Source organism: Micrasema longulum, unplaced genomic scaffold, assembly GCF_059751315.1.
Source record: "Micrasema longulum isolate JH-2025_06_02 unplaced genomic scaffold, ASM5975131v1 h1tg001345l, whole genome shotgun sequence".
Taxonomy (NCBI): domain Eukaryota; kingdom Metazoa; phylum Arthropoda; class Insecta; order Trichoptera; family Brachycentridae; genus Micrasema; species Micrasema longulum.
The window spans coordinates 278204-301674 of record NW_028278531.1 but is presented as its reverse complement, the minus strand read 5'-3'; the positions used below and the strand labels follow the sequence as shown (position 1 = coordinate 301674).

The 23471-nt window shown below is 35.1% G+C and overlaps 2 protein-coding genes across 2 annotated transcripts in view; both read left to right on the top strand.

Annotated features, from left to right (window-relative positions):
* Positions 1-15111, top strand: part of LOC148275757 (X-linked interleukin-1 receptor accessory protein-like 2) — a 192272-nt gene extending 177161 nt beyond the window's left edge. Inside the window, exons 3-10 of the mRNA XM_088235226.1 lie at positions 946-1127; positions 2016-2111; positions 6416-6524; positions 7502-7632; positions 9117-9278; positions 11804-11941; positions 13110-13255; positions 14332-15111. Of these exons, the coding sequence (XP_088091352.1) occupies positions 946-1127; positions 2016-2111; positions 6416-6524; positions 7502-7632; positions 9117-9278; positions 11804-11941; positions 13110-13255; positions 14332-14583 (1216 nt within the window). The 3' untranslated portion in view covers positions 14584-15111. The remainder of the gene's footprint in view (positions 1-945; positions 1128-2015; positions 2112-6415; positions 6525-7501; positions 7633-9116; positions 9279-11803; positions 11942-13109; positions 13256-14331) is intronic.
* Positions 15112-19230: 4119 nt separating this feature from the next.
* LOC148275756 (uncharacterized) lies at positions 19231-22193 on the top strand. Its single transcript, XM_088235249.1, has 2 exons — positions 19231-21705; positions 22061-22193. Exon 1 carries the CDS (start codon positions 19487-19489, stop codon positions 21476-21478), a length of 1992 nt encoding a protein of 663 aa, XP_088091375.1. The 5' UTR covers positions 19231-19486; the 3' UTR covers positions 21479-21705; positions 22061-22193.
* The last annotated feature ends 1278 nt before the right edge of the window (positions 22194-23471 follow it).

The window sequence follows — 23471 nt, the reverse complement described above, 5'->3', positions numbered from 1 at the left end:
CGTTTTGGTGTTTTTGAGAAAAATAATAAAAACTGCTACACTAATTTAATGCCAAAGAGACTCTTTACTATTTTCACTGAACTTAAACTTTAAGATACTTATAAATTAGCTTTAATAGAAACACGAATTCAAAAAACTTTCTTAATATTTGTATGGCACGGCCATTTTGAAAATTTAAATCTCAAGCCTGTCATCGGTCGAATAAAATAGCTGATGGATATTGCTGTTTGCTTCCAAACACTATTTTCAAACCACCAGAAGTATGATTTTAAACTACATTCGCAACTCAACTCATGATTTTTATAAAAATAAAGTTGATAAACTACAGAATGACATCATAACAAAAAAATAATTTTTTGGAGGTTGCTATATTTGCTTTCAATGTCATCATTTATTTTAAGTCACAGCTCATTTTTAGATGTAACAGAGGTTTTTAGAAACGTCATACAATTTTTAATCGAAATCAAATAAGCAAATATCAATTTGTTTTTAATCTCTTCGATATATTTTATGTTTTAAGTTGAAATTTATTTTGCTATTTTTTATTATTTCTTGTAGATAGATTTTTTATCGTATATGTATAAGTTTTGCTTGGCTCATTTTTTACAGGTGTATACGAATTCATGTTAATAATTTGTTTACAAATTTCTTTTCTGCACGCTTACAACTGTGTTTTTTTTTCTTTGTATAAATATGTCTTTAAAAATGCCCATCGGGCGTATATATAAATAAATAATAAATTTCTACCGCTCCACATCAGTCCGCAATGGAGATGTCTTTTCCACGCAATACGGGGAGGCACGATTCGTCATATTTCTTTGTCGCCGCATTTTCTCTCGATATTTTCGTCTGTGTACTGTGTACTGTGTACGTGTACTAGGCCCGTCGCCCAATGTCTCTTCGATGTCCAGCTGTCTCTAATGCCGATCGTCCTTCTGCGCACAGGTACAAGGACGAGCGCGCGTACCCGTGGCCCAGGGGAGTGTCCACCTTCATCCTGTACCCCGAGGCCGCCAACCAGACCATCTACACGCGCGTGGCGGCGGACGCGGACCGCGGCAACTACACGTGCCTCATGAGGAACGACACCCACATCCACGTGCACACCGTCATGCTGGCGCTAGTCGGTCAGTATTCCAATGATATTAAGGCGGACGAACCGGTTGAATATTTTGGGCAACTTTTGGCCAAAAATACATTTTTATTGTATGTATATGTTTTTGTATATTTGGATACGTTAATTTATGTAAATTGTTTGTTAACATATTTTTTTGAATAAAAAAAAAACAGATGTATTGAGGGGATCCTGAGGGGTGGGGACGACGTGTTGGCCTCTGTCCATACGTCCTCCTCCCCCCTCCTTAATCTGCATAGAGTTTGTATTCCTTAGGAATATTTAAAATAACTCTCCTCTATGCGCAGCTGACAGAGAGTCCCTCAGGACTCTATAACAGCTGCGGGTGGATGGTGGGCTTAAGGGTCTCCCCTCAATGTATGTATATGTTATATGTTTTTTAAAAATATATTTTTTTATTATATTGAAAAAAAAAAGTAATTTTTTAATATGAATATTATTAAATTTATATATTAAAGTACAAACGAATCTATTAAATGTGAATCTAATATAATTTTACCGTGCCGTTTAGATTAAGATGATATGTGTGAAATAGGCTATTCTCGTCGGATATCACGCTGCTGGTTTGTTTATTTCGAAATTCTTGTAATAATGAACAGACTTTAGGCTTATGACCTGTCATTGGCTGGTTTAAGTAGCCACTTCACACACTGTGTAACGTTCACCATTCTGCCTATGTTTCAACATCCGAATTTCCTCAACTCTTCCATCTGTTAACTTTTGTGAAATAAGAGCTGAAACTTTTATCATGTGAAAATAAAAGAAAAAAAAATCATTCCCAAAACTTTTTGCCACTGAGAATTTAAGAATCCTGTTCTGCGTAGTTACTAAATCTCATTAGATGGGTTGGTTGTTATTTATTTTATTGTTGTTTTAACAGAAAAGCCTCCAGCTGCCCCTAGAGCCACCTTCATACCAGAAGATCAGTGGGTAGAACTCGGCCAACCAGCGAGACTATACTGCGAAGCATTTGTCGGTAAGAATTTATTTATCATACTTATTCAACCCCTGCTTTGATGTCACATGTGTCTACATATAATACGGGACATTATATATCTCTCCCGTTTTCCTAATTCTTACTAAAAATATATTTTTATGTATGTTTTTTTATGCAAATGCTGGGTAAAATAATGAAAAAAAATTTTTTCAGTTTTTATTTCATATTTTTTTGTTTATGTGGACAATATGCTACATCGGGCATTAAAAGGTTAAAAAATACAAAAATGTAAGGAAAACCAGAAATAAAGATTCTTATGAACATCTTTTTATACAGGTGTTCACTAAACCCTGTCAAATCCGAAACCACGATGATCAGTATGAGCAAGAAGACATATTGGCAAATTGAAATAATTTTTTAGAACGAATAAAATTTTGAAAAATAATATATCAAAAAAAGCAAATGGTTGCTTACTTCTGCAGGGGAAAAACGAGGAGGAGGGAGGGGAGAGTCTGATACTGCGCCGCGCTCCCTCCACTTCTCCCCTGTGGAGTAAGCAACCATTTGTATTTTTTAAATATTTTTTTTTTTATACTTTTCTTTGTTCTAAATATTTTTTAAATATGCTAATATGTCTTCTTGCCCGTACTGATCATCGTGGTTTCGGATGTGACAGGGTTTAAAGAACACCCTGCATAGTAATGAAAGTTTCGGAAACAATTATAACTTCAAATCTTAAAAAAAAAAACGAAATCACCCCTTGGACTTAAGTAAATTACATTTTTGACAGAATACGTGCAACTAACTGACTTTTTGTTTAAAATTTTATCGAAAAATTTTACCCTGCTGGAGAATTTTTCAAATAAATTATAATGGTTGGTATGTATACTAATCGCCGAATGATAAACATGTTTGAAATCACTTTTATACACCGATAATCGATATGTAGCAGATCGTCTACATTGAGCATTCTAGATTGTAGGGTTGAAATAATGAAGTCGGATTTTGCTTATTTTTTTTTGTGTTAATTTAATGTATTTTAAATACCTGTATTTTTAAATATGTCACCTGTTTTACTTATGTAACACGACATTACAGCACTGTTTCCAGGGGGATATTTCAGCGGTCCTTTAAGAGTTAAAAGATTTTGTCATTTGGCACAGGGCCTACTGATTCAAATATTAAAATGCTTGTAACTATAGTCCTTAAAATGTAACATGATTAGAATGACAGTTGTCAGAAAAAGTGACGACATAACTTTGTAGTAACGTCAAAGGAGTTGTTTATATTGACACACGTAAAATCATTTGTATCTGGCGTGTTAATTTTTTTTTTTATACAATTCTTGAAACATAAATCAACATTAAAATATAAAATCAGCTTTAAAACTAAAAGAAACCTATTCTATATTACCTTCTCTTAAATGTTCTTTATCTCTGTTGTAATATGTTAATATAAACAGCTCCCCAGGGAGTTGAATCCAGTCTTTGTCTACGAAAATTTGGACAAACTCAAAATATTGTTGATAAATTACCTGGTCCATGAAGAAGTGTACAAATTGAAAAAATAACATTTTCAGGCGTTGCCTAGTATGTAGGTAAAATAATTCAATTAGATTAATCTCACCCGCATAAATAAAGGTTTCAGCTCTTTAACTTCACAAACATCAACAGATGAAAGAATTGAAGGAATATAGATGTTCAAATATGGGCAGAATGGTGAATGTTACACAGTGTGTAAAGTGGCCACTTAAACCAGCCATTGACAGGTCGTAAGCCCTTTAGATGTCTAGACTTCTATATTACCTTCTCTCAAATGTTCTTTATCTCTGTTGTAATATGTTAATAAAAGAAACCTAATTTTTAACGACGTTCTTACAAGGTTACATCATTTTGCAAAAACGTTAGAGATGGGACAAATTGATCAATGTGAATCGATCGAATAAAAAAAATAGTTCATTTGATGTTGTTCATGAAAAAAGTATAAATGTCTCATTTTTTGGTGAATAATTGTTTAAACACACTATAATAGGCTTGTTTTTGCGTTTTTTATAACAATTTTCGGAAACAGAGTTTCATGATTGCATGAAATAACTGATAAAATCGATTTTATCAGTGATCAGTAATTTCCCATCACTAATGAAATTAGTTTGACAGCTGTCATTCTAATCATGCTATATTTTAAGGACTATAATGAATGTTTTAAAAGTTTGTTACGAATTAATTTTAGTAAATATTAGTAGGTACTTTTTATTTACACTTACTGGCTTTTCTATATCTAGGTTCGTAGGTTTTCACGGCCTTCAGAATACAGATAGTGTTTTTCTGGGTTATTATGCCGTGTTTGTGGGCTTTGTATTGCCGACGTTTCGGAGCACATTGCAGTGTCCATCTTCAGGGCTGAATGTATGAGTGTAGTTTTTAGTGTGTTTAATTGTGAGGAATTTGTACCGTGTCGCAGTCGGGCAATGTATGTGGTTAAGTGTGTGGAGTTTGTACCGTGGGCTTTGGAAGCACCGGGTACCATGAGGTTCGTAGTCGTAACCCATCATCCCTGTTTATGTTATTAGGATGCTTGTATATTTCTATGGCTTCCTTTATTAAACGGGCTTGATGATTTTTGGGCTTTCCAAGGACATTTGGCTCAAATGAGAAATTATGCCCTGTTTCTATGTAGTGCTCTGCAAGAGCTGATTTATCCGGGTATCCCAACTTGCATGCACTCGAGTGCATGCAAGCAAGAGGAAGCAAAGGAAGTGTGCCAGGACAGAGTGGTGTGGCGTTCTATCCTCTCTGCCTACCCCTCCGGGGAAATGGCGTGATGGTTAGTTAGTTAGTTAGTTACCTACCTAAATAATAGCGTAATTCAAAACCGTCTCTAAATCGTGCAAAAACAGATTTCAATTATACTACTTCACACCACAAACTCAGCATTCTCCATTGAGTTGGATTGGACATTGAGCATAATTACAAATCTAACAATTATTTTTTCAATGTTTTTCGCAAGTAACTCTTTCAATGGAGATTTCTAATATTGCTTCTGATGCCCTTATGTATTTTCTTTTTTGGGTGATCCCGTGTAAGTTGGATTCGTTCCGACGTTTCGCCTTCCGTTGCAAGAGCCATCTTCAGGGTAAACTTTGTATTTTGTCGAAAAAATATGTGTTTATGTCTCATGATATGCACTGAAATATTTTACAACATGCACAGTTTATGGGATGCGACAACCACCGGCTCTAAAAGCGCATGTTTAGAACCGGGGCTTGCCATATCCCATAGCAATTGTGAAATATTTCCTGAATTCTCAATCATAATAATACTCATGCAGAATTTTATACATTCCTTTAAGATCTGTTGATCTCCGCTGCTCTGAAGCCTATCCTTACATCGAATTCTACATAAAAATGCAGTACCTTAGTGAACCCTTGAACCTGTTGCAATTGCACAGAAATCTTTAAACCAAGTAATTAAAAAAAAAAACTTGGATACGTTTCGTTATCCAAGTGACTTGCTCTTCAAAGAATTCAGAGTACTGAATATTATTCAACAGTATATATTGAGAACGGTAGTGGTTACACACATAAATAGAGACAATTACCCGAGCGTCAACCACAACCATAATACAAGATACTCCAATAGGGCTCTGATACTAAGTGAAGGGGTCAACACTGTTCTGGCATCAAGACAACACTATCACGTAGGCAAAAATGTCTATAACCTTTTGCCAGAATCGTGGAAAGACGGGATTGTTGTCAAGTTGCGGAAGGTGTTGACCTCGCTTTTTCATGACATTGGTCGTAGGGAGTCAAAAAAGTTGATGCATGCCACGGATTGGAGATTCTTACTAGATGTCGAAAATAAAATATATAAATAAGGAATAATTTAAAAAAATATATTTATAGATGGCAACCATGAATTTTCGCATAAATAAATTGTCCAGGTTTTTATGAATGTATGTATGTGTATGCGCATGGGTGTATGTATGTGTGTGTGTATATATGTGTGTATATATATATGTGTGTATATATGTGTATGTATATGTATCAAAATGTGTATACGAATAAGTTTATATTTTATTTGTCTATGCTCTCTATTAATTTGTTAACTTTTATAATATATTAAAATGTAATTGCCTAGCTTGGAACGGGGTATGTACCCTTGTTAGCTGGGCAAAGTGAACATAAAATTGTATTTTGATAAATAGTGTAAATAAATAAATTTAAAAAACCTTCATGCATTCTTTCCAACGCGTACATATATTAATATTCTGATTTTTTTTTATTAATTATTATTTATTTTTTTATTATAAAAAAAATATTAAAATTAATATTTTTTTATTTTTAGGTAGGATAAATTTACCCGATGCATCGAGTGATGTGTCTTGGAAAAGAGTTCATCCGGAGGCGACCAAACCGCGGCGCCCAGTAAGGTTGCAGCAGGACAAAGTCATAAGGTATTGTTGAAAGTTAATGCTGAAATTATTGTGAAATAAGTTATATTTGCTATGAGACTGCGTCTAATTGCATTGGGTACGATCAGTGATATTTTGGCAGAAAAAAAAGCTGGAGTTTGCCTAATTCTGATCATGAACTTAAATGTTGTGATATGCTATTTATTGACAATTCTTGATGAAATAATGTTTGCAATAATTAAACAATATAAATTGATTACAAATTATAACTTACATACTATTAAAATATAAGTTATTACCTAATGCAACTACCGCAAATTTAGCATCCTCTAATTATTATTAACCAAGCGATATACGTAGCTTTATTCTATACTATTTTAATACAATACTTGTTCAAAAGTTTATTAAGAAATGCCACAATGACATTCAGCAGATATTTCCATTATGATTGAAATGTCAACACTGAGCACTGGCCGATTCCTTTTAAAATGAATAATGCCAAATACGTCCACTTCGATCGCCACATCTATGTGATACATATGTCAACAGTATCATATCAAAGAAAAATTGTCCTTCGAAAATAATGTTCAAAATACTAGTTTCCAAATAGAGAATCTCCAAATAATATTTGTAATCTGCAAGCTTCTTTTAGTACTAAAAAATCTGACTCGGTTAAAGATGTAAATGTAAAATATAGTGCACATTTTTGTATGGAAGAATAATAAGCTGAGGTAATCAATCGGCTAGTTTCATTGTTCATTGAGAACGGGCGGGACGCTGGGCGCACTACATAGATATTTGTTGGTCGTGGTGATTTATAATAAATTACAATTTTTTTTTTTTTTTTCCCATAAACATTGTTACCATAAAACATTATCGAAAGTCAAATATAATGGTAAGCTGTGCATAATCGCTTATTTTGACGATTCGCCCCTACCCTGTATACCGCTGGGTGCGGAAAGAGGAAATGTTAATGATTAAAAAAATAAATTGTTGAAAAATCATTTTTTTGTTTCCAGGGAAGATGAGCAGATTCTGGGGGCCTACTTGATTATTCCTCAGATGAGATCAGAAGATTACGGTCAGTACGAGTGCATAGTAAGCAACGCTGATTCCTACATCAATATGTCCATTTGGCTGCATCATAAAGGTATGTTAGTATACAGTGTTTTCAGGGCCAGACTGCGAAAATTTAGAGGAACATTCCTCATAGTAAGCTTTAAAAAAAATCCTTAATTTTTTTTTCCAAAAAGTATTTTTTAAAATTATTTTTTAATAATCTCAAAATGGAGTGAATCTTTAATTTCTCGGACTAGCATCCCTTCTGCAAACCCCTACTTCTCCCCTACAAAAAAAAATTGAGATAAAAACGTATTTGACCAACGAAGCGATACCCACCAGACGCGGACAAGGGAAGCGGCTGGGTACAATAGGAGTAGGGGTTTGTGGAGAGACTGCTGGTCCGAGAAATTAAGGATTTACTCCATTTTGAGATTACATATTTTTGTTTTTTTTTTAATTGACTTATTAGAAAAATTTTATTAGGATTTTTTTAAAGCTTACCATGAGGAATGTTCCTCTGAAGTTTCGTAGTCTGGCCCTGAAAAACCGTGTATAGTGTATATTTATTCTTATTTATTCAACACCTTTGTTTGTCCTTATTAGGAAACTTATGGCGGCCTCCGTGGTGTAGTGGTCAAGACGCTTGACTCACGCACGGAAGGTTCCGGGTTCGATTCCCGGTGAGAACACAAAAATTTAAAAAATGTGATTTTTCTCAAGCCTGGGTGCTCTGTGATGTAATTCACCACTGTAATTAGGCCTCCTGGCCTGTTGTGGTGCAAAAAAAAAAAAAAAATGTAATGTAAAAATGTAATCACGATGAAAATAATCTCGCTCCGAAACGATCAATAAAACTCTCTTAGGAAAAAAACATAGTTAGGAAATGGTGAAGACGCAAATCTGCAAATTCCGTATTTTATTTTCAATAAAAACTTTTCAAAATACAAACTGTGGCGAATCCTTACATCTGTCTATCTATCTAGAAAGGAGATCACCCAGCCTTTATACATTTTTGGGCTAATTTTGAAAGTGACGGGCATCTAAATTAAATTTGATATTATAATAAAAATAATATAAAATAAACCCTTTTTATTATTTGACTAAAATTCTAAATCAAGTCTGTGATAATTCCAATTCAAACTCAAAACATCTATTCAATCTAGCGAATCCAGTCCCGGCATGTCCGTTTACGAACATATATAATGCGTATACAGGCATAGATAAAGCTTTCTCAGGCAGACAAGCTATTGCGCATTATTACTGCTCCTGCCATAATGGCAGAAGAACTATTGGGTGCTGCTCCCATGTGATGTGAATAGTATGGTACATGGGGTTTGCGAGGCACCCGCCTGCCATAAACATGAAAATATTCAATACAATGATTATTTTTATTTTCTCCCTGACGGCATGTTTATGTATTATATGTCAATGGTCCCACGCGTATCATTTGGCTAGAGAACATCCAATAAGAGCTAAAAATCCCCCAAAAGGAAAATATCATTTTTGACAAAATTGTAGATGTACTTTATATTATTTTGAATTTTAATCAATGTTTGTTGTATTTTTCTTCAGTTGAAGATGCGGGCGTTCAGAACAATCCGGTCCCCTGGCGCTCCTTGTGTTTTATGGCCATCGGAATAATTCTGGCAATGTTGACGGGTATCGCTCTGTATACAAGATTTGGTTTGAAAGTTCTGCTGAAATGTAGGAACGCTAGCCACTCGCCCAATACAGGTAATTATCATTTGTTTTTATATTGATATTTAAAAATGAGTTACGAGTGTAAACTAATCATTCTCAAGTATGGGTCATATGTTTCCATCATTCTCCATAGTTTTTTTACACCAAAAAAATGATTATTTCTGACTAATTCGGGTTTACTTCATTCATTACACATATCGCCAAAACATCAAAACCAACAAACACAGTATTTTATAGGAGAATACGTCTTTCTCTCAATTAACAAGGATTATTTATTTTGTTGATATCAATAAAATAAATATTCAAAACAAAGCTTGATTATCAAAGAATACTCCTTAATAATACAGGACATGGGTGGTTCATTGTGCGCTGGAGCCTTCCATGGGGGCGGTAGCGGGTCCATAGGCAAATGGGGGGCATTATAGCAGTCAATGGGGGCGGCCGTGGCAATGAAAATGAAATATTTTGAAATTTTTAACTGTCCAACGGCGATATAATATTATTCTTTGGAACCCGAACCTAATTGGTGACAAATTATTGCAATTTGGTAAGCAAAGATACGATTCATGCAATCAAGCATGTTTGACAAAAATATGGTTAACCTGACATTAACAAATTATCAAAACTCCAATTTCAAACACACATTTTTTTACTAAATTAATTTGATGGTATTTTTAATTTCTACTTTGTGATTCTTAATAGATTGATAAAATATATATTTCATTTATTTAATTGTAAAAGTACACATGAATAAAAATTAAGATACATAAAAAAGGAATATATCCAATAAATAAAAAAACCTCACCAAGCCACTTTTTGTGGCTTGTTGGTAAGGTTTATCTTTATAAATATTAATCATACTTAAAAATAAATATCTTTACATAAACTATTTCAGTCAAAATAAGGAGCAGTAGTTTAACTGTATCCGCTTAGTGATGAAAGTAGGTTAAATGCTGTCGAAATGCGATCCCTCAGACGAATGTGTGGTAAAACGATGTATGACAAATGTCGAGATCCGTGAACTATGTAAGGCTGAGACATGCTTTATCGACAGAACCAAGAAAGGGGTGCTGCGTTGGTTTGGACATGTAGAGCGAATGGACAGCGACAGAATGGCTAAAAGGATCTACGATGCGAATGTCGATGGATGCAGAAAACAAGGAAGACCGAGAAAGACATGGCACGATCAAGTCCATCAAATACTTGAAGATGGACATGTCTAGAGTAGGAATAATCGATGTGCGTGCGTGAGAAGATGTATGAATGTAGAGGAAGCGAAGTCTGTATGCAAAGACAGAGTGATGTGGCATTCTATCCTCTCTGCCTACCCCTACGGAGAAACGGCGTGATGGTTTGCTTGGTCGAAAAAATAAAAAAAAGAATGAGAAAAACAAATGCTTATATCATGGAAAAAATTAGATACATGTAAATCAAATTTGAACACATAATTTATAGAACATTAATGTAAAAACTCTTGAATTAGAAGCCAATTTCTAATTTTATTCTAATTACTAATTTTAGGGATCACTAAACCATCATTTTACGTAAAGCGAGTGTTGTGATTATGATTTTGATCAATTAAAAAAATATTAGAATTATACTGCTCTAAAATGATGCAGAACCACAAAATTCCTTGAGCCGACAGCAACTAGAATAACGTTCAACAATATTTGGTATAACAATTATTACAATTCACCAATACCTAGACTACACCGGCTAGGTAACGAGTATGGTGAAGTTGATATATTTCCTCTGTCTTTATATAAATATAGGTTAAGTATTCAAAAGGTTATAAATTCATTTGTATAAAATTTCTTAATATTGTTCTATATTTACTTTTTTTTTTCTCATGTATCTCTATAATAATGTATAAACTTATATGTATGTATATGTATGTGTGTATGTTTTCATATGTAAATTTATGAAATATTTTTCTATGTACCCTATACCTATGTTGGTACATTTCCTTATTTTTACTTATTATTGTATCTTTTAGTTTTTTTTTTTTTTTTTTTAAATAAAATATTTGCGTTCTTATGATTTACCCAAATATTTAATTTTTGAGGGCCATTTTCAACGAGTTGTAAATAACTCACTATTAGAAAATGGGAATCGAGTTGGGGTAGAGTGGGATTCGAACCACGGACCTTTGGTCTGTTAGTCCGAGACACTAGCCACAGGACCACAACCCGATTTTAACATTTTCTTATGTTATCTTTAATTTTAACTAAATTTACATACTTATGTTTCACTGCTGCACTTGAATGTAATTCCTAATATATGTTAAAGCCCGTAGGGCGTGTAAATGAATAAATAAATCAATAACTATTTATTCTGTTATGGGAGAGGGGACATTGAATTTTTTTTTTCTTGTAAAGGGGACGGTGGTCCAGAAACGGTTCCTATGATATCCCATAAAATATTGCTCCTGTCGGTAACGATGTTTCTGCAATCATGGCTTGATGTGCACATTGAGAGTATTCAGACCTCTTTTCTTTTCTAAAGTCTCAACGTGTTTACTCTTACGAGGCTCGATCATATGAATTTTTATTTTTCAGATGACAAGGAGTACGATGTCCTTGTATTGTACACTTCCGAGGATGCCGCTTTGACCCTCGAAGTTCTGATACCAACTCTGCAGAATAAGTACGCATACAAGTGTATCAACTGCCAGTTGCCCAAGGATACCACCAATTGTAAGTCAGTCATTTTACCAATGCAATAAAATTTTTTGCAATATCATCAATCTGATACAAACAGATTGACATACCACAGAGCCATAGATTCAAAGGGGTTCTTCTTTGTAACCCATGTTCGAGCCTAAACAAGATGCTCGTCGTTGAGGCCACAGTCTCAGGCTGGAGAAAACCAGATTCAATCTAAATCTTCGGAAGCTTTTCCTGAGCAAAAGGGTTGTTGATGGTTGGAATAAGCTGCCACAAGTGCTGACCTCAACGTGTGTACAATGAAAGCATCCACCCCTTTCCCGAAACTGTTCATATAGACTTGAGCCTTTCTTCTGTTTCGCATATCAATATCAATTTTTTTAAACTAATTAAGCGAAAATTTAATATTTCTTTACAATCAAACCGTGAAAATAACAAAACCAATAAACTTTAAAAACTTTCATTGTACCCCTCACTGCAGTATTGTCAGTTTGTGATCAATCAAATACACATGGTCAGCACAATCACCTTTTTCTAATTTTTCAGTAATGACAGTGCAGGAATACAGTGTTAGTTCCAAATTGAGACCCAACGTGTGTACTCTCAATGGGTTCGAAAATGGACTAGATTTGTTTTGGGAAAGTCAGAGTGCGCCAACAACTTACATTAGCTAAAATAGATTTAAGCATATCAGCTTTAAGCTGTTCGCTTAAAATTAATGTAACCATAATAATAAGTAAAACTTATATTTTTTTTAGAGTGCCTCCAAGGTGAACATGTATTCCTCTACTGTCCTATACACAATAGATTCACTCACTTTCTTCTTGAATTGTCCAAACACTCTCGCTTCTGTTCTAACATAACAATCCTACTTAATTCAAAGGATTTATTACTCCATTTATAACTCTTAAAATCTCTTTAAAAAACTGGTAAATAATGATACGACCGAGTTGTCATTGACTATATTTTAGTAACAGATACAACCTTTAGATCATTTACCCAAACTTACTGGTTTTGTATAAATATATTGATTTTTGAACCTGTCTCTGGTAATTCCAAATTGGCATTGGTTGACTTTTTTCAAAAACGAAATAAATTACATATATAGATGATAGCATCTGTTGGAAATGATGTAAATAAAAATACTAAATTTATCATTCCACTACCTCAATGATTAGATTGGATTTTTTCTATCCAGGGTCCAACATAGTGGGTCGTCTGTCATCCATGAGCCGCAGTGTCCTGGCTGTACTGTCTCCCGATGGGATGAATCCGGAGCAACTCACCGCCTCCCTGACGCAATTACACCGACTCACTACAAATCCCGTTGTGGTGCTTCTTCAGGTAATTATCCCATTTAAAGCTGTAGATGAAAACGGAGACTGGCATTCTAGATACAACTGCTAGCCATATAATATGTCGTTGGGTAATCACAACAACTAGGTAACTTCGTGGGTAGAGGGTCTTTAATCCGCTGTTGAGAAAAGCTGATGTTTTCAAAATATGATAGTTTACATAGCTGCCATCGAAATGCTGATTTTGAAGTCACCTAGTTGCAGTAATTACCTCGCGATGTAATAGCCCCGCGTGTCCAGGCGGATGAAAAAAAATCAAAATCCTGGACGAATGTTTTAGATTCAATGGCTCCTCTCAAGTAAAACTCTTGAAAAAGGAAATCGAATGGAAGTAAGTCCACCTCGCTGTGTAGTGTTTTGGTGCATTCGCCTACCATGGGTGGACGTAAAATATTGATTTAAAAGCTTGCAATATATTATTGGTCCTGGACTGGAACCTTAATTGCTGGATCACCTTTTTATTATTATTATTATGGATAACCTATAAAGTGCCATTTACCTAATATCATACCTCAAGGGTGCTTTAAAAAGTGATTATATAAAGAAATAAATTAAATTTTAACGTTTTAAATTTGTAATTTAAGAAAAACAATGTACTTTGTCATCACATGCTAAGGATTTATTCAAATGATTTAGATAGAGAACAAGAGGGTTTGAAGTTTTTTCCAAAACATTATTTTACTGTCACAGTCTCGCACCTCCGCTGGGAGAGCATTCCATGCTGTAGGGTCGGCGACCGCAAATGCGAGTTCGTCGAATTTAGTTCGCTGTTTGCGTAGAGGTATAATAACTTTTCGTCTCAACGTAGATGTAGCTGATCTAAGCGTAAGACGTCTGTCGGCTAGTTCATCTGGAATGCAGAGTTCCCTTGCCTTCATATAACAGATGATCGAAATACGCTGCATCTGATATGCATCTGATTCACCACTGGGCGTGAAAAGGGGGATGGTGATGATTGATTTCATTACCTGTCTCACTAGTTGAGGCAGGAATAAAATTCATGAAATTACATTTTTAAAATTGCAATCATTATTGATTCTTTAAATCCTCGTTTTATCATTACAGGGTTACGATAAGGTTCGACCGACCCCGAAAGACAGCAACGGCGAGAACCTCCACTCGGTGCTGAAGAAGACGCGCCTGGTCCCGTGGAGGCAGTTGGAGGACAAGAACTTCTGGGTCGGTTTGCAGCTGTCGCTCCCGCCGCCCTCGTCCGCGCGCTATTCCGGACCCAGTTCTGCCAAGGTCCTCACTCCGCAGACTTCCGTGGAGCTGCAGGTCATCCAAACACCCCCCAAGACTGACGACCTTGTCTAGCCGATCAATCGCAACTCGTTCGACCACTGGCAGCTCTAGTATGAATAAGTAATCACTCCAATATCTGAACATATGATGCGTCTTAAAACAAACTCTACTCTTTCATTTTGAGTAATATGCAATAAATGTTTCTTTAGTACTTTTCCCAGACTGCAAAAATAATTTATTATTTAAGTTAATAATTGTTCTATTTTATTGCAATTAATCTGTAAATTATTGACTTATTTTAAATTAATATATGGTCTTGGTAAGCTTTTTGTTCTGTAACATAAAGGTGACTGTCGTTGTTGTTGTGAAACTAAACACATTGAGTCAAAAATGTACAAAATACCGCCATTTATTCTCCGAAACCTTTTCAGCTGTCAATAGTATTTTTGTTTTTCTACGCATCACCATATCCAACTCAATTCAGACCAACGATGGAGATTGCCAACTTTATCACATGTCTCATATTTATGTAATTCCGAGCAAGAAAACTTGTAGCTAATTTTTACGTCATTACATGTTTTACTTTGAAAATTTGTCTGTGGCATGTGCAATGAGTACTATGCAATAAATATGTGTTATGCACATTTTACTGGGCGTACACGTTTTAGATTTTTAGTAAAAAAAATTGTGTGATTGTATTTCAATCGCATCGTCTTAAAAATGTAATGGTGCCTTTTTGAAATTTCACATTGTTCGAGTCCTCATTTATTGCAGACAGATATTTTGACATAAAATCGACTGAATCATGTTCTTACAATTATTATTCACATTCTTGCGAGTACTTTGTATTTTTAATCCAATTAATTTATACTAAAGCTATCAGTTGCCGATACTCCGTTTTTTAAGTGTTTCTTTGCGTGTGCTATGACAGCGTCCAAATATTTGAATTCATACAACAAAATTATTTTTCTTCAATACTATCACTAATGTAAATACTGAACATAATATTTTATGTTCAACCGTCAAATGGATGAATTGATTTGACGTTCAAAAAGCTAAAACATTTATCGGTTTATTGACTTCCGATTGTTTTAACCAATACTTAAATAATATATTATATAATATTATGTTGATGATCCGAAAAATATTATTAATCCAGTATTGCTCATTCCGAATTGTCAGTAATCCAACATAAGATCACTATACAACAGATTTTTGTCGCATATTGAATACATTCCACAACATAAAGTAAAATGGAAGATAGATAAAATCCATGTTTGCTACAAAAACAGAGGTCACTCTCAATTTTGTCCATCATTTGATATCAAAATCGTTCTTTAACATAATTTTTTTCTATAGATATTTAATTTCACGCACATATACATCACAGATATGTTTAATATTATTTAAATTATAAACAAACATGGAATTGCAATTTAAAAAATATTCTTTACATCAGTATCATATTTATTTTGACAATTCGGTCACAACTCTACCCAAAGAGTTCTATGTAAATATATTTGTATGTAGTTTTAGCTCATTTAAAAGTGTGCAACTCATTTTAGGATTTTAAGTATTGAAAATCAAATATATGTTGACATTTATTTTTCTATCTCGTCAAACTATTCTTTTGTAAATAAATATTATTTCTTGAAATATTTAGCATAATCTCGCAACTACTTTATCTAGCTTAAGTTAAGTTACGAAGGCATATTTCTCTGGGACGTTTAATGTTACGAACTACCAGTCGTTAGGTACTAAGTTATAATGGAAATTATGTAATTTGGCCATTTTACTGAGAGGCCATAATATAAAGCTGATATTTATAATCTAAATCATTATTATCGACTCCTGTATTTGACCGAATTATTTTAAATTTTAGCGTGACTGATAGAAATAAATTTGGATAAATATTTTAGATTTTTTTTTTGTTTTGGCGGCGTGATCACTTTTAATTATCTTGCAACATTTATATCAACTTATCATAAATGAACTCTCATTTTGAGTTATAATTATTCAAAATGTTTTCCATTTATCATCATTCCACCCTTATCTGTATTTAATCGGTGCACATATCGCTGCTTAACTTAATTATTGGTTCTTCTTCTTCAGCCTTGTTCTCTCCACTGCTGGATAAAGGCCTCTTCCAAACGTTTCCACTCCTTTCTGTTCCCCGCTTTTTCCATCCATACTCTTCCAGCTATCGAGGTGATGTCATCAGCCCATCTTTTTTACGACCTTCCAACACCTCTTTTGTTTAACCACGGCCTTTACTTTATTATTCTGGTTGCATTTGTTTAATGGAAGCAATATCAATCTTCAATTTGTTACTGTTACTAGTCGAGGTAACTTGCGAATTTCGCATTAACCAAACCTAACCTTTATGATAAATTGAGTTTTTCTGCTGACATTTCTTGGTGGAACTGCATTTTAATTATAATAGTAAAAATTTGTACTGGTGTCCAGACCAGTCTGACAATGTCGGTGACTGGTGAAAATAATAAATAAAAGAGAAACCTAAATTCGTTTTTTTTGTATTCTTTTCCTGATGTAAACTTCTCTGATCATATTGTATAGATTGTAAATATTTCCAAACCAAATTACACTGTGACATCTGGAGATGCAAATTCTTATCTCTTGACGGTGTACTTTTTCACAAAGCAAATGTTCTTTTAATCATTTTCCTTTCAGTTCTAATGATCTTTATCTTTATGAATGTATCTTTCCCATATAGATTATGTCATGCTTTGATTACTCTACTATATTATACTGTATAAATGTTGCATTATAATTATCTGTGAATAATTGTAAAAAATACTTATTGAAATTCAAAATTGGTGCTTAGTATTAGTTTGTCCAATGGGGACCAATTCGATGTGCTGTTTATTTGTTTAATATTATTATGTTGGTTAAAGATTTAGTCAAATCTCTTATTTATGGATCTTGATTCCGTATTGTATTGGATACTCGTAATAATTATATATTAATCTAGTTTATAATTTAAGCCTATATGTATGTATTCTGTATTTAAAAACTGTTACACTTACTGTTACATTTGTGTCCACAACACTATAATTCATTGTAATTACATTAGTCCCATATAATTTTCCTACAAATGTTTCATTTCTATATGTGTAGGTAAGACACAATCACTTGATGTGAAGTTAAATTATCTCTAAGTGTTTATTAGAGATTTAATAACTGTTTTATTTGCAAATCCAGCCACATTTATTGAAAAATTTGTTCCAAAATCACTTCTGTATTAAAACAATATCTTTATGTCGTTTACAAAATGTTGTCAAAGTGTGATTTCCTTTTAAACTTGGTTTTAGTGTTTTTTTTATAAAGAAGGGATTGTTCCGAAGTTTATATACTAAAGTACTGTAATACAATTTTTTTTTTTTAAATGTTATTTATGTCTGCGTTACAAATAGAAATTTTCTTGCGTTTGATTTATTATAGATGTGGCCAGTTTATCAAATAAATTATGCAACTCAAGGTATAAAATTTTAAAAATAAATTTCAAACTGTGTTATATATGTAACTCGCTTTGTGGACCCATACATATATCTTGTACGTAATTCTCAATCAGTATTTTTTTTGTCTTCCCAAAGGTATGAAATAAAAAAAAAATCTCTTTTACATACAGTTTTTCGTTTTACCTGCCCCAAATACAGTTTATCCCTTTATTATTTGTTTTTTACCTTGCTTATAATATACAAGTTTATATTTCAAAAAGAGGATTTTTCTGCAGTTAAATTACTTTAAATTTTTGGGATTAGGAAGGATATTCTAGTGGGCCAATCAGGCACTTCTCAGTATTTGCCCATGTGGAGAGGAAACCACTTAGAACTCTTCAGGAGAAGCCTCCAGAAGCCGAAAATTAGAAGAGTTTTCGGCATTTTGTTCCCTACTTTGGTTTATTATACCAATTGCCTGCGCTATATTAACCATGTATGATACTACCTCTGAAAGTGAAGTGAAGTGCTGGATTATATAGAGTACTGTAAGTACCTACTTGTTTTCTTTAACCTGTCAAACGGAACTTACTTTCTGGAAATACTGTCTGAAGTCAGTCTGGAGATGCCCATCGGAGGGTGAAGCAATGACGCACATAAGGGGAGGTAGGGGGTAAAGGGTGTTCAAACCCCCCACCCCCCCTTCGAAAATTAATTTTCACTAGATGTAAGTGTTCCAATGATGGAGAACATTTTTGAGAAGGGATTATGGAAGTCTAGGCATTTACAGGGCTTATGGCCTGTAATTGGCTAGTTAAAGTGGCCACCTTACACACTGTACACAATGAGTGTTACGACATTCATCATTCTGCCTATTTTGGGATATGCGTATTTCTTCAATTCTTCTATCTGTTGATTTTTGTAAAGGTAATAAACTGAAACTGTTATTGATGTGGGTGTAATTTATTTAACTGAATTATGTCACCCACTAGGCAAAGGCAACGCCTGAAAATATTTTTCAAATTTTATACGTCTTCTTGGATGAGCTGGTATTTGGGTTTGTCCAAATGTTTGTATTTGAAAACTGGATTTCGCTGCCCATGGAGCTATCAAGATAAACATTACACTGAAATGGAGAACTAAAAAAATAAGTAGGATCCCACATACCATAGACCAAATACTGTGGACTATTTTCTTCGAGCTTTTCTATGGGTAAAATTTATCTATTCTAACGTGTCTGTGGTCTGTGCAGTGTGCACGTGTTTGTAGTCTATGCTTCCGATTTAGCCGGTCTCCGCGCGCGTCTGACGTTGTGCCGGCGAACGGCGAAGTAAACTTTGAAGAAAGAAACACTGCAAAAAACGTATAAAATGTGTGACTTGCATATTTGTAAATATTTATTACGTACATACTTTAAAATGCCTTGTCAATGACTGCAGATAAAGTCAGTTATCGTTGTCCGAAAAGCATCCCGCGTGTTTGTTATACATTTATGAAGGCAAATTTTCAGTCTTAAAATGAAGTTAAAAGAGTTATACAATACTACGTTGTTAATGAAAATCAAAGAAAGTTTTTGTTGCGACTGGTCCGAGGACGATAAGTTCTTCGTGTTGACGAGTTCAGGCCTGGATGTGTTCCACCTGCGACCCAATCCTAAAAGCAAACTCAACGAATTTAGTTTCAACAGGTCGTTCATCTTCCCCGTGGTGTATTATCCGACGGAGCACGCCGGGTTCGACGAATCCGCCCTGAAGCAGTTATCCAAGGACGATTTGACTGTGATTTTATACGACCCTTTGCTCGTGCCTCGTTTTCGGTTCGCTTCGGACGCTCCGCTGTTTTTTATCAAAGCCATTTGGTCTCCCGCCGGGATCGTCCCGAACAAGAACTGCATATTGGCGCTCCTGACTTCGGTCGGCGGGATCACCCTCTGGTTCTACAAGACGAACGCGTGGGTCATCTTGGCGGACATTTCCAATTTCGTTTTGCATTTTTTAAAAGGCACGGAATTTCTCAAACGAATGTCATTCTTCTCCAAGAACGCGATGATCGAGTTTCGGGAGCGTTGCTACCGACTGGCCACGTGTTCCATAGCCTGGAGCGGCCTGTACAGAGACGGGGAGGCCGCGGTCCTATTCTTCACGAGCGTGCAAAAGAACGGCGATATATACATCTGGAAAATAACTCCCAAAAATTTTCGCGATCTTCAACTCGGAACCGATTTGGAGTTTACTCTCGAATCTAACATCAAGCACGTTTCTTCCCTTTTATGGGAGGGAAGTTCCGCGTCGACCGCCGCGCTGGTCCTCGGCACGGCCCAGGGAAAGGTCCACAGCATTCGCTTGAACATTTCCTCCGACTGCAAGTTGACATTCTCCAGTTCGAGCGAAATCTGGTCCGAGGAAGACAACCTCAGTGTGTCCCATATCCGGTCCGCAGAATGGCCCGGAAATAAACGGTGCGTTATACTCGTCAAGGGATCGTTTTTCGTTTGCTGCATCATGGACGGCTGCGGCGCCGTTACGGAGACGGTCCACAGGAATGTCGGCAGCCTCAGTGTGACGAGCGTGGAGGAAGTATCGGAGAAGGTGTTCGCGGTCGCAACTTTGACGGGAGAGATTCTGTTGCTACGACTGAGTTGCGACGATGGTAAACTGACGATATTCGAATCTCGCGCCGAATCGGACTTGAATTTCACTCAGTGGGCGCAGTATGGGATGTGTGCGTCGAAGAACAAAGCGCTTTGGGTTATTTCTCTAAATCCCTGCAAACCGATGGTCAAAAAGTTCGGAAAGAGCTGCTCGAGAATCGCATTTTGCAGCGACGTCGACTTGGATCCGATGAAGGAAGTTCTCGATAATAAATCGGAACTATTGACGCATCATTGGGACCTTATGGAGCTGGCGCGTATTAGATACACGAGAAATAAAATCGTCCCTGAGAATTGGTTAGTCAATTACGACGGCAAAAACTCTTACAAAATGAAGATATGTTTCTGGACAAATTTTATCACGCACCCCGCTTTACAAGCTTCGAACGAAAACAACAGACGTTTGAGACAGTGCGTTTTGATAAATCACGTAAGGCGTTATATAGAAAAAATTGTCGATAAATTTGACAAACGGAAAAGTTTAAACAAATTCGAATCGGAGACTGTAAAGTTACAACTGAATTTTTTGAAACACAATCTTGAAATTGTCAGCGACGAAGAAATAAAATTTTCGATTACGAGAGTTGAAAACGAGTTGAATGGATTTTTGCCCGATATTGCGTGTTACTGCGATTGGTGCGAAGAACTTTTGGTGAATCCCGTTTGTTCCAAGAACCATCCTCGTCAATGGTGTTGTATCAGCCTCCACGGTGTCGAAGACGCGGAATCTCTGGTCTGTCCGGTATGCGGCTGCTGCGCGAGGACTGAACTGTTGCCCGAGTCTCCAATTTGCACTTTCTGTGATACCTATTTACAAATTAACGATCTGTTTTCAAAGATTGAAACAGCTGAGAGTTAAAACGAAGCGCTTAGAAGTTTAAGACAATCTCCGAGACAAAAGAATTCTACCTAAAGCATCAATAACAGTATTTTTTGGAAAAGCAAGATTTATTAGTGAATTAAAATGATGAACTTCTACAGTTTTACAGAAAAGTTTTGTAAAATCTTATGCAAGAAATTAAATTGGGGAACGTTTGGAATGTTCCGGAAAGCAATGTTTTCAAATTTAGAAGTCATTCCATTTAGGTAAGAACTTAAAATATTTTTATACTCCATTATTCCTAAAGTTATATTTTTAAGTATTGTATTTTTTTAATTACTCCGCGTGTGACGTCTCAAGTTCTCTTCCCCTTCCTTACCGTAAATCTATCACAATTCTCTTATCATTGGTTGATTCGAAAAGAACTAGTGACGACGTTCAAAGTAGTTGGTTTTTATTAAAATATTTTTTTTATCACACATTTTCAAGAAACTTCGTGATATAATTTAATGCTTTATTTTTACCACGCGTAAGAAAGCGCGTCGGCAAAAGCGTTAATTTAATGTATGTCCAGGACACCTCTTTAATAATTATACAAACTTTGTTGTTTTCTTCTTCCAGGAATGTTTTCCGCAAAAGTACAATACGTACGCATGGGACAATATAATCATTCCGTGGCAGCAACTTGGGAGAGGAAGAGGCTGGCTGAACGCACCGACATACTGATGAGAAGTATTCCACAAAAAGAAATAAAGCTAACACCGATAAAAGGCAGAGGAAGAAGAAATTGAATGCAAGTTTTATCAAGTAAATTACAATAAGTTTTATTTTTGTTCAGATATTTTCAACAAAGCTAGGAATCGTCTTAGAAACTTAATGATTTTTAACATATTACAACAGAGATGAAGAACATTTTAGAGAAGGTTATATAGAAGTCCAGGCATCTACAGGGCTTACGACCCTGTCATTGGCTGGTTTAAGTGGCCACTTTACACACTGTGTAACATTCACCATTCTGCGCGTATTTGAACATCTATATCCCTTCAATTCTTCCATCTGTTGATGTTTGTGAAGTTAAAGAGCTGAAACCTTTATTTAAGCGGGTGAGATTCGTGTAAATGAATTATTTCACCTACATACTAGGCAATGCCTGAAAATGTTATTTTTTCAATTTCCATACTTCATGGACCAGGTGGATTTATCAACAATATTTTGAGTTTGTTCAAATTATTGTAGACAAGGACTGGATTTAACTCACTGGGGAGCTGTTAATATTGACATATTACAACAGAGACGAACAACACTTTAGAGAAGGCAATATAGAAGTCCAGGCATCTACAGGGCTTACGACCTCTCATTGGCTGGTTTAAGTGGCAACTTTACACACTGTGTAACATTCACCATTCTGCCCATATTTACCTTCTCTAAAATGTTCTTCATCTCTGTTGTAATATGTTAATATCAACAGCCCCCGAGGGAGTTGAATCCAGTCCTTGTCTACAAAAATCTGGACAAACTCAAAATATTGTTGGTTAATGATTTTTTTACTTAATACACTAATAGTCATCGCTAAATTTCTTAGATTTTCACGGCCGTGATGATTAATTAGTTATTTTGATTATTGTGCCGTTAATGGACAATATGATGCAAACCGTAACTTTGGCATTTTAAAAAAAAATCTTTTTCCTTTTTTTAATGGCGTTTTCACCTCTGAAATCGGGTATTCTGGCCAGTGTAGTTTTTTTTTTTTTTTTTTTTACATATTTACACATGTGTTAGTAATATAATATATACAAGTTAGTGAGTTAGTATTTAATATAATATATACATCATCATCATTCCCTTTCCGCACCTGATGGTGCATAGGGCACTGCATTAGTACACCAATCGCAGCGTATCTTGATCATTTTTGTTACCTGAAGGTAAGGTGATCAGTCTTACGCTTCAGGTCCAGTCCAGGGACTATGAAATATTCTAGTGTAAAAACATCTTTTTGAATAATATTTCATATCAACCATGCCGGGAATCGAAC

Excerpts from the sequence above, each read along its gene's own strand:
- LOC148275756 (XM_088235249.1), top strand. The coding sequence starts at position 19,487 with ATGAAGTTAAAAGAGTTATACAATACTACGTTGTTAATGAAAATCAAA.